Raw genomic sequence first — 10,855 nt, forward strand, 5'->3', positions numbered from 1 at the left:
TTCTCTCTGCAGTGGAATAAATATGAAATTAAATCACACTGTTTATCTTTGATTTTGGACAGAATATTACAAGTGCAAATACTGGGTAGAAACTATGACAATCTGCCTAAGATGCCGTGAATATTCCAGTTAACAGAAATTTCCTATAGTGAAATGCTGCCACCTAGTGGTGACCACGCAGAAGTACAGCAGAGTGAAGTTTAAGTGGTCCACACAAAAACTAATCCTGTGAATTCTACTAAAGACTACACAATGTTATTTTTTGTGTTCAACCAATCATCCACACTCTTACTGAACCAAAAACTTTTAATCCCAAATAAACCACAATCACACAAATATAGAGGTGTAGTCAAAATCCTTTATCAGTTTTGCAGATATAAAGATAAAAGTATGTACATGAAGTATATGTTTGCACTAATAATGCAAACATAAGATGATGAAAGATGAAACATGGAGGATCATTGAGTTCAACAGTAACAAAATGACACATGAAAAATGTAAGATTAAAGTGTATTTACAAAAGAATTAAAGAATGAACAGTAAATCGTATTTGCAGGGGAGAAGAAGAAATGTTTCAGTTTGAAATAACCTTACAAGGCCCATCAGGCTTGCAAAGGTAGAACAACTAAAATCTTGACGTTACAAGTCTGATTGACCAATAGGGACAAAAGGCTTGAACAGTACTAAAATGAGACACAGGCAGAATTCCCCAAGGATTCAGCCCCCCCACTCCACTCAGTGTGGGAGTGGAGTGGGGGGCTGTGGCAGAAAAACACAAGTAATTACCCCCAGACTTCAGAAACTTCCGCAGGTTAAACTGGGCAAACAAAACACTGATCAACTTTAAAGACAGACTATAAAAACAGAAAAAAAGCAACATTAAGGCTACAAACAACCCATTCTGTGACACTGTAAAAGACAGTAGTTACACTTACTCTCTCATTTAAAAAAAGAGTATGTGATGACCCCCCCCCACCCACCACTTTTACAAAACTAATTTCCAGAAAAAAATCATTTGTCTTCTACTTGGGCCGACACAGTGCCCTTTCTTTTCAGAGCAGTAGATGGTTAGGTCATTCTGATTTTCCACACAGTGTTGTGAGGCGATTCTGCAAGTAAAAAAAGAAAAAAAAGGGTATGATGAGGGCAAAAGACAAATACAAATAAACTGCTCCTACTCCACAGTGACATGACAGAAATGCTGTCCTACAGATCAATAGTACCTGCAGCAGCTGAATGCTCTTCAGGGCAGTTTCATCTAGTAGTGACAGGTCCACTGAGTCCATCTGACTGGCCAGCAGCTGAATGCTCTGGATCAACACATATTAAGACAAAGTGTTAGTAAATTAGCTTGGCCTCCATCGGCCTAATCCAAAAGTCTCGTCCATCATAATCAATTAATAAAACCCAGAGTCCAGTCTCTGGAATCTCAACATAAAAACAGTCCCAACAAACAGACCACAGAAAAAAAAGAGTAATACTAATGTTGCATCAATCTTCATTTCCAGGCTGAATTCCTGCACTATTGTATTGTAAAACCTGACTGATCCCCTTATACGATTAGCAGCTGGTATCATAATTTCATCTTTTCAAAGACAGATTTTGTAACCACTATTCAGAATTACACTAAAAGTAACTTGTATTCTAACTGTAAACGTCTGATTATAAAATGGTCTTAATTTCCGTCTTTTGCAGGCACTTCTGGTTAACAAAACGTATTACTTATATAAAATATTGGCCTGTAGGATCCACAACTCTGAACCCAGACAACTGAGCACCCACCTCTCCGTTGCCGATGGGGACGTTGATGACTATGTCCTCGTTTCCTGCTGCAATGGGAGAGCCGTTGACTGAAATGCTATAGACCCTCTCTTTGTGGCGGGGAACTCTCACAGCAGGGGTCTTAGGAAGCCTGCAGAAAAGAGGGTCATGGTGAGTAACATGAGTCCTGTGTGTGATGTTTTCCATTTTGAAAAGAAAGATACAAGATTCAAGAGAGCAGTGGTATTTCAATTAACAAGCTGGTTATGAGCACAAGTCTCCAGTGCCCATTTAATATATAAAACTCATAAAAATGCTAGATCTATAAAAGGAACTAGTGCTTTGAAGCTCAACCTGAGACTTAATGCAATAGTATTTCTTTTCCTATTATGTTCTATAAAAAGCAATAACTGTAGAGGAATATCTGATGGTGAAATTTCCTCAGTGTTTAATGCTGTTATTAGTATTTAAATAATGATGCTTACCTGGGGTCAAAGCGTGGCGTAATGAGGGGAGTGGGTCCCATCATCAAAGAAGAATCCAGCATACTCCTGGCAGGTGTAACCAAAGGCTTCCTGGATGATCTGAATCCAGACAGAGACATGTTAGTATCACATTACTGGACAACTACACTTCAGATGGGGGTTAAAGAAAGAAAAGAAAGATGTCTCACCTTCTGATGGAGGTGCTCTGCTTGCTGACAGCCAGTGCCTTTGCTCTTTTTGATGTAGTTGGGGGCTTTCTGGTAGTTTTCCCCTAAATTAACAAGAAGAAGAACAAGCATTAAAAAAAGAAAAAAAACACAAAGAGGCTGCACGCAAATGATAGTGCATACATTTACATTCAATGAGGCTCCCTAACACTCAGCTGTGCTTTGTTTCTCTCTCATGAGACTGAATGAAAATGAGCCACTACCTTTCTTGTTGTGCTTGGGGTGTTTTCATCATCTGAAGTGGATCTGGCTCCACCTTTTTTCTTTGACACTGCTGGTTTGAAACAGATGAATGGATATAGGTTATTTTCCAGACCTTAAATTCTTGAGGAAGAAAACAGAACACAGATCCTAGTTTTCACATACTTTTCTTCACTGATTTCAGAAGGACTGCGTGGTCCTCAGCCACAACACTCTCAACAATAGCGGCTTCCTTTTCTCTCTGTTGAAAGACAGACATTAATTTAAAACTGATCAAGTGTTTAACACAGAAGAGGGTGAGCCTGCACACGTCAAAGAGAATCTGAAACTTGTGTCACACTGTGAATGACGAGAAATGATATGAGATACATACAAAGATCACTGACTCACCTTTGCATCATCCACTTCTGGTGACTTTGGTTTCTCAGGCTCTACAAAGAAAAGGTCAACGCTTTTAATTATGATTAAAGGCTCTATTTGTATGTTTTCTTTGCTGTTGGACATGGTTTCTTGCCAGGAGTGAGTGGTGATGATTGTGGCTTGACAAGAGGTTCAGTTTCATGCAACTGTGGCTAAATTTTGCAACTACAGATATATGTATTGTGTACATTTTTTTTAGAAACATTTCCCTACTGATTAATAAAAATAAAGCAGGTGTAAGATAGTACTGTAAATAAAAGCATCTGACCATTAGCCAAATAAAAGCAACTTATACAATATAGTGAACATTGCCAGGGTTTTTGCAGCATTCACCAAGTTCAATTTAAGACTTTAAAGACATTTTTAATACCATGTTGAATGCCATTAAATACCCATTTCACTGTAATATGTGCCAAGTGTCAAAGATATAAATGAAAACAATAATAAATCAAACAATAATAATAAAGTAAGTAATTAATTTCAGGTCCACATTTGAATTACATGACGCAGGTCAGAGGTCTGGAACAAAGTACCGTTTTTTTGTTAAAATCACATACAAAAATATGTCATACTGTTACTGCCAACAGCTGATTAGAAAAGATATTTAAGACCCTTGTAAGAGAAATGTAACACTGTTAAATACCTTTTGGAGACCTGCCGATACCCCGATAGGATTTAACCTCATAGGAGTCACAAAACTCACTCAAAATGCAATAGAAGCCTCTGTGGCATAATTGCCAGAAGTCCTACATCGATGTTCACAGAATCAGGGTAGTTCGGGTTTGAGAGGGTTTGTGTCCACTTACTGCAATGCTCCAACCAGGGCATCAGCCTGACAGCCTTAGGGAGCTTAATGAGTGCCATGTTGTAGCTGTTGTCAACATCTTTCAGCAGCTGGTTGATCTTCTCTTTCAGTTGTCCAACTCTGGTTTTCACTGAAAAGCAAGTGTTGTTGATGATAACGCAGTGTTACAGATCACTAACCAGCAGTTTATAAAGTAGCTGAATTGACCTCCACTTTGAAAACTACAACCTTATGCACTGATCAATAAGTTACAAGGAACTGCAGTACAAAATGATAGAAGATACATCAGAGAAACACTATCATCATTACAGTCTGTTGCAGGAGAACACTGTGCCTAGTTTTTTTTTTGACTGTAACGTCAGACTCAGCACAAATCTTGATCACAAGCCTTACATAAAAAAATTTACATAACAAAAATACATTTACTCACACACTGTACTTTAGTACAAATTTGTGGTACTTCTTTCACAAATCTTTAAGTGGATTTTAATCAACTAAAAGGCTTTAACTAGGATGTCTAACACCCTTTAACAACAGCAAGTGTCATTTACGTTTATCTTAACCCTAACTCCCTGGGAACTGCAGTGTTTTTCAGTGTTTCGGCCAAGAATAAAAATATATTCACCCTCGCTGTCGAAATCCTCCAGGAAAGCTTCTAGCTTGGCCGACTTGGGGTTGTTTTTCCGTTGTTTGGTGGTCCTTTTCCTGGGAGCCATGTCTGCATGGATAGGCAGCGGAAAATAAGTCAATCCACTCACACTTGACAACACGAACCGGTAATATCGTCAGGTTACATTATTATATTTTTTTAAAAGAAAGTGCCAACATGGTGCTGGCAGGTAAGGAAGCTAACTTAACGTTAGCGAGCTAACCGTTGATGCTAGTTAGTTAGCAACGAGCTGAGCTTGGCACGCAATTTGGCTGACTTGAGTTATTGTACTGTTTCATTTACACGCAAAGACATTTTATAAAACACTTTAACTATGTATTTTACTTCCCATGGCGACATATATATGACAAAAAATTAATTACCTGATAATGTATTTTTTCCTCCCCGGACACACGACTCTCCCTTCTTCACAAAGTCGTTTTCAAATCTACGCGGGGGGAGGGGCTAACACCCCAAATCAGCCAATTGGGACGCGCGTTCTCTCTGCGTCACGGTAAAATAGTTCTCGACCAATCATAGCAATAAACGTCAGTGTTTACATCAGGGGCGGAAGTGGTGTTCAAGCAACATGGTGGAAATGTGATGACATTAGTAGCGACATTCTTATACTGTAAAGGCTTAAAGAAATCGTATTAACGAAGCTCTTTGCTCTCAAGCTGTAGGAAACAAATCGTAATACAAGGATTACTTTCTTGTAAACATGCAGTTGTCTTTTTGGGTCAACTAATGTGTGTAATCGGCACCTGAAATGTCCAAACCCACATTAGCACCACTTCATCAAGCGCTGAGGAAGGGCTTCAAGAGTTTGGAAAACAGTCAGAAAGTATGGAGGGGCGCATTGGCGGAGTGCGGCCCTCTAATGGACTCTCTTGGGAATTTGGCAGAGCAGTTCAGAGCGCTGTCCAACGTCCAAATCTCCAACACACCGCTCAGAGACTTCCCTGACCTGGAGGATCGACTGCGTTTCAAACTCTTACTTGCCACAGATACTGTACTGGGCAAACTCAACGAGAAGATGTAAGTAACAGGGTCAATTAGTCATGCAAGGTGTGCTCAGTCTGCTGCAGGAGCTTTGTGCGAACATGGGCTATGGGCCTATATTGACCCTAATTCCAGTGACCCTCAGAGTGAAACTTTTCTCTTTTACTGGTGATACTGAGTGATATGTCACAGTTGATTACTGCTATGCTGTTGCCATTTTACTTGCTTATGACACAGAAAACCGTATGTTAGTCATCCTACTGTCATACACTAATTTCTGCTGTTACAGGCCACCGCTGATTATGAAATGCTGCTGTTATTCGCAGCTTGTAAACTTTGTGTCACCCCGCTTTCACTGACATATGCCACTTTTCATTGTCATATTGTGTATCAGTGGGCTACCACTCTCGCTTTAGTGATTGATTCTTAGTGGAGTGTGATTTTGACTAGTATCTACTGGTTACTGTTCTCCTGGCACATGGCACATGTTAACAGTATGTCACTGCTGTTCCACTGGCATGTGACAATAAGACAAGAGTGTCACACCACTGCTATATGTGAATATGTTACACATGAGCTGCACCATATCAGCTCAACAATAAAGAGTTAGAATCATATTTTGGGGCACAGGGCACATATACTATACATCTATCTGTCCATGCATCCCTCATTTCTCCCCCTTTCCCTCAGGTCTTCTCTCCAGTCCGCCCGAGACGCCATCAGTAACCAGGTGTCCGCGGTCCTCCAGTTGTACGAGCAGAGCACAGACAGCCTGGATATACTCACTGTGACTGAGCGCTCAGCCACCACCCCATCTATCGCTGACATGCTGGAGTGGCTGCAGGATGCAGAGCGTCACTATCGGCAACAGTATCCTTCATGTTAGCGTTTGCGTTGGATTGGGTTTGTGAAATGTTCTGAGTCTTTTTTTCCTCCTCAACTTATGTGTTCAGATTTCTGAGGAGGAAAACTCTGCTTCAGATGCTGAGAGCAGACAATCTCTCACTTTTAGAATCTGCTCCTAAGAGATGGAAATCCCTGGAGTCTCCTAGTGCAGAAGACTGCATCACAGGTAAAATATCCCTGTATAATGTTGATTATGTCATTGTAATGTCGAATTAATGATCTCACATTCTCTCTTAAAATGAACCTGTTCTGGTTTTGGTAGCTAGTCCTTTTATTTGCTTAGATCGTGGGTCAAATTTTCTGAAGTCATGTAAAGCTACCATTTGTGCAGTTACATGGAGATTTGACATGGAGACTCTTTTTTGAAAGTCTAGAATAAAAGTGAAAATGTCAGAAATATTGACTTCCAGGAAGACTTCTCCATTCATAGTTCATTGTCTTTCCAGTCATCCTCTTTACATTATTTATAATGACTGCTAGAGAGATACATGCACGAAATAAAAAAACACAGCAAAACTTTTCACCTGACCTTTTAATATTGATCTAATGTCACTTTATGTCCTAGTTCAAGCAGGCCAGAAACCAATGCTTGGCCAAATCTACAATTCATTTTCATTAGCTGTCAGTGTTAGTAGTGTGGGTGTATGTTAAAATCAATGTAGCTGAAGATTTGTAGATGCATAAACTACTTCTCTGTCTTCTTTTAGATACACTTTGCAAAGTGTCCTTCTTCATGGAGTCCCAGTGAAGAGAGTTGTATCAGTGGGACTCAGAGCAGCTTGTGGATGTGGCAGCATTTCTATGAAGAGGCTGGATGAGAAGAACCAGATGAGAAAAACTAAACTAGCATCACTAAAACGAAACTGACTGAACATATGTTTGTACATTTTATGGATGCTCGGATGCTAGGGTGAGATAAAGAGGAGGATTACCACATATCAAAAGATGCCTCCATCCACAAATGGACATTGTGGCATCATTTCATACTTAAGTGTTAATTTAGGAAACATCACTGCACCATTCTGTCGTCTGTGATGGCAAAAATGGCCCTTTTTTTTTTTTTTTTTTTTCCCCTCAGGAAAATCCAGAACACACAAGAGAAAGACAGGTCCAACATGAAGTAGTTAGTTAAGCACACTTTATCAAACTTATTTTATTTCACAATTTTGATGTAGGCAAACTTAATGTGTGAAATAAAGAGGAAATGACATTGTCAAAGAACATCACTGCAATCCTCACAACACAAGCCATCATAAAAGCCGTGTGAACATTCATACTGTTTCGTGAATGCTGTTGATTTGAGAGTAAAGGCGATGGGCTTTCTTCAGGCACTACTATAAATCACAGTGCAGTAAGAGTCAAATTTCAAACGAACGTGAATGTTTTTAAGTACTGAAGACAAGTTTCACGTTACAAAGAGATGTACAAACAAAGCAAAATATAGGTTGAATATAAATATAATAAATATATAGGTCTGAATTTGTAGCTTAAGATTGATCAGAAGAGCCAGAGTTAAACAGTTTTTAACAGCATCGGTTTCCTGCTCTTTCCGCCTGCTGGTATTCCCTCTTCCTCCTGCTATACGTACTCCTTCAGTGGTAGATTGTTGGTTGTGATGGGTTTTGGGGGATCTGGTGCTGAAGCGGGTGAATTAGCAAAGCTCCGGCCTATGTAGCCCCGGCGGTATCTGCCACTCCTCTCCATGAGGGGGCAGGTGCTGCTCAGCACAGCTCCACTGATCATAAGAATAACCGCAGCTGCCCAGCCCAGATAAATCGCCTGACCCAGCTCTCGTTTGTGCATCAGGGGCACGTTGGGGTTGTAGAAATCCTGGACAACAGTGTTAGCAGTCCAGGAAACAGGAATCAAAACACACAGGCCAGTGAGAATGAAGAGCACCCCGCCTGAGAGCGCGATGCCGGCCTTGGCCCGGCGGTCGTCCCCGGCGCAGGTGGTGCACTTCATGCCGCAGCAGGACACGGTGCAGGAGAGCCAGCCCATGAAGATGGCCAAACACATGAGGGCGCGGGCCGCCTGGATATCCGGAGGCAAGGCCAGCATGGAGTCATAGGTCTTACACTGCATGTGACCGGTGGTCTGGTAGATGCAGTTCATCCAGATGCCTTCCCACTTGATCTCTGAGGTCAGGATGTTGCTGCCAATGAAGGCCGAGACCTTCCACTGAGGCAGGGCCGTGACGGCGATCGCCATGATCCAGCCGGTCACCGCACAGGTGAAGCTGATCAGCTGCATGCCAGTGTTCACCATGATGACAGCACTTCTTTAGAGTTACTGCTTCTACTGAGTGATCCCTTTTGATTTCTTGAACTACTACAGTTGCCTCTTTGGCGAGATCCTATTTTTGTTCTTATCCTTCTTTTGGTCTTTGCTTTACTAGTCTTTCTGTCGTCTGACCCAACCAAGCTTCTTATGGTCCTCGCCCCAGTGTCACTTTGTCAGCAGCCATTTTCTTCTCTTTTTCTTTTTCTCTTCAACATCTGTTCACTGTTTTCACTTCCACGTGTCCTCAGTTCACTGGATTATCCAGATGTAATTGGCTGCTTTCTCTTGACAGTCATCCGCCTATTCAGAGCACCGGAGGATCGCACACTTTCCCCTTCCTTTTCACTCCTGAGTCGGAGTCAATGCATTATTGAGTAGCCAATAGCTGTGCAGCCACCTGTGGCAGGATCAATCAGGCCTCACGGTCCAGGCCGTGTGGATGAAATGGATCTCAGCCAGGCTGGTTTTGTCGTGTGTGGTTGTGGTTCTTTGCCTTCAAACCCAGGAGGCCGATTGTTGAGCTGCAGTGTATTTCAGTGTCACTCTGCTGGTTTGGTGTAGCCTTACCGAGATGGATCGGGCTGATATAACCTGATACTCGGATTCAAGGCCACTGATGCTGCTATGAGTGTATCCTGTCACAGCAAGGTTGAAAATAGCGATGCTTGATCACACAGAATTAAAATCGCCGTAGCTTTTTACCTCTTAGTCGACAGAAATCCACCGTTTTGTCCTCACAGGATGAATGAAACAAATATCCGCTGGAGATGAGCAATCAGCTGGAAAAGAGTCAATCAGGAGAGGTTATTCCCGTTACTTATCCAGCAGCTTTTTTTTTTATCTGTGATGTAATCTAAAAAAAGAAAATTTCCAGAGGAAAACAGCCAGCAGAACTCATCAGACACTGCTGCTGTTGCCAGCTGAAGTGTCTCCTATTTGACAATAGACACGCTGGGGTCCAAGCCTTGACAAGGCCACTTCAGACTTCAGCTGCTGCTCGGCTTCACCCTCCCCCCACCCGCTTCCTTTGGTATTTACGCAGCCCAAATGGGTCTATCCGGTTCCAACAAGAGCTTAAATAACAAATCAGGGCCGCAGAGTGAGACTTCTGGGTAAATAGAGCATCAGTTCAACTCCCTCCCATCCTCAGAGCTGCTGTTGACAGTCAAACCCACGAAAGCAACACTGAACCCCGGGAAAAAAAAAGAACACCCAGTGATGCAGGAGGGAGGGAGGGAGAGAGGGCAAAAGAGGGTGAGACAACAAAAGGAGGGAGGGATGGATGGAGCGGTGTCTGTAGGTGGATCATTTAACACAAAGACAACATGGGGGAGCCTCTACAATGGGGATTACACACATTTGTGTTGTTCCATACCGCACAAACTCGTGCATTTTAAAGGAGCTTTCACAAAAATGAGCTTTCATTCGGCCTTTTTGTCTGACACGGCATTGAGAGGGAGAAACAGCTTCACAAAGTGGGCTCATAGTTCCTTTAACAATGAGGTTGAAATGCTGAAAAGCCACAAGAGAAACACACAGGTTATAGGTAAAGTCTCTCGCCTCTGTATCACGACACATGGGCATAACACACCAGAATCCTAACACTTCGCCCAACATTGCTTTTTGTGTTTAATCTCAATTATTTCATTAAAACTAAATGTCATAAAATCGCGGCTGAACATAAGCAGGCTGAAATATATCGGGTCATTTGTTCTACTTATTGTCAACATGTTGTGAAGTAAACAGCGAGAGGAGAGAAATAGATGTTGTGTAACAGAAGGATGTGACAGCAGCTCTTTGTCTCCATATTCAGAAATCTCCCTTCTACCCAAGACCGCTCTCACTCAATCTGCATCACACTGAACCTTGGTGTTCCATTGTGCCGATGAATTAAATATCATGGCATCAAGATCTGTGGTTCAGGTTTCCCTTTCTTCTGTAGCCTCCGCTCTCCTTGGTAACGGTGGTCATGACAACCAGCCGGGACACAGGAAACGGGAGAGGAGATGATACACAAAGGGAGGCAGAGGAAGGTGACACATACCAATGATGGCTATCCTGTGTGAATAGATAGACAGACTGATGTGTGTGTGTGTCTGTAGGAACACAAGTTCAA

General features: G+C 41.9%; 3 protein-coding genes across 4 annotated transcripts; 1 reads left to right on the plus strand and 2 right to left on the minus strand.

The window, feature by feature from the left end:
* Window positions 1-338: 338 nt before the first annotated feature.
* cdca8 (cell division cycle associated 8) lies at window positions 339-4,994 on the minus strand. 2 transcript variants are annotated; one of them, XM_071500320.1, is made up of 11 exons: window positions 4,932-4,994; window positions 4,525-4,617; window positions 3,901-4,029; window positions 3,065-3,105; window positions 2,840-2,915; window positions 2,677-2,747; window positions 2,435-2,517; window positions 2,247-2,345; window positions 1,783-1,912; window positions 1,224-1,310; window positions 339-1,109 (listed from the first exon to the last, which is right to left on the minus strand). In XM_071500320.1, the coding sequence occupies exons 2-11, from the start codon at window positions 4,613-4,615 to the stop codon at window positions 1,074-1,076; spliced, it is 843 nt and encodes a 280-aa protein (XP_071356421.1). In that variant the 5' UTR covers window positions 4,616-4,617; window positions 4,932-4,994; the 3' UTR covers window positions 339-1,073. The 2 variants fall into 2 exon arrangements, with proteins under 2 accessions (XP_071356421.1, XP_071356422.1); XM_071500321.1 differs by having other exon boundaries at window positions 956-1,109; window positions 2,677-2,744; window positions 4,932-4,992.
* Window positions 4,995-5,115: 121 nt separating this feature from the next.
* On the plus strand, window positions 5,116-7,679 carry airim (AFG2 interacting ribosome maturation factor). Its single transcript, XM_071500323.1, has 4 exons — window positions 5,116-5,586; window positions 6,241-6,420; window positions 6,504-6,622; window positions 7,164-7,679. Exons 1-4 carry the CDS (start codon window positions 5,318-5,320, stop codon window positions 7,202-7,204), a joined length of 609 nt encoding a protein of 202 aa, XP_071356424.1. The 5' UTR covers window positions 5,116-5,317; the 3' UTR covers window positions 7,205-7,679.
* cldn35 (claudin 35) lies at window positions 7,581-9,917 on the minus strand. The gene has a single exon (XM_071500322.1). It carries the CDS (start codon window positions 8,722-8,724, stop codon window positions 8,035-8,037), a length of 690 nt encoding a protein of 229 aa, XP_071356423.1. The 5' UTR covers window positions 8,725-9,917; the 3' UTR covers window positions 7,581-8,034.
* Between the last annotated feature and the right edge of the window lie 938 nt (window positions 9,918-10,855).

Source organism: Trachinotus anak, unplaced genomic scaffold (genome assembly GCF_046630095.1).
Source record: "Trachinotus anak isolate AG129_WGS33_773 ecotype Australia unplaced genomic scaffold, CSIRO_AGI_Tana_v1 ptg000016l, whole genome shotgun sequence".
In the NCBI taxonomy this organism is placed as follows: Eukaryota; Metazoa; Chordata; class Actinopteri; order Carangiformes; family Carangidae; genus Trachinotus; species Trachinotus anak.

Bases quoted from the DNA above. Each gene is read 5' to 3' on its own strand.
- airim (XM_071500323.1), top strand. From the start codon at position 5,318: ATGTCCAAACCCACATTAGCACCACTTCATCAAGCGCTGAGGAAGGGC. The intron at 5,587-6,240 runs GTAAGTAACAGG...CCTTTCCCTCAG, and splicing joins GGCAAACTCAACGAGAAGAT to GTCTTCTCTCCAGTCCGCCC. The intron at 6,623-7,163 runs GTAAAATATCCC...GTCTTCTTTTAG, and splicing joins TGCAGAAGACTGCATCACAG to ATACACTTTGCAAAGTGTCC.
- cdca8 (XM_071500320.1), bottom strand. From the start codon at position 4,615: ATGGCTCCCAGGAAAAGGACCACCAAACAACGGAAAAACAACCCCAAG. The intron at 3,106-3,900 runs GTAAGTGGACAC...TTTTCTTTGTAG, and splicing joins GCCCTGGTTGGAGCATTGCA to AGCCTGAGAAACCAAAGTCA. The intron at 2,346-2,434 runs GTGAGACATCTT...GTCTGGATTCAG, and splicing joins CAGAGCACCTCCATCAGAAG to ATCATCCAGGAAGCCTTTGG.
- cldn35 (XM_071500322.1), bottom strand. From the start codon at position 8,724: ATGGTGAACACTGGCATGCAGCTGATCAGCTTCACCTGTGCGGTGACC.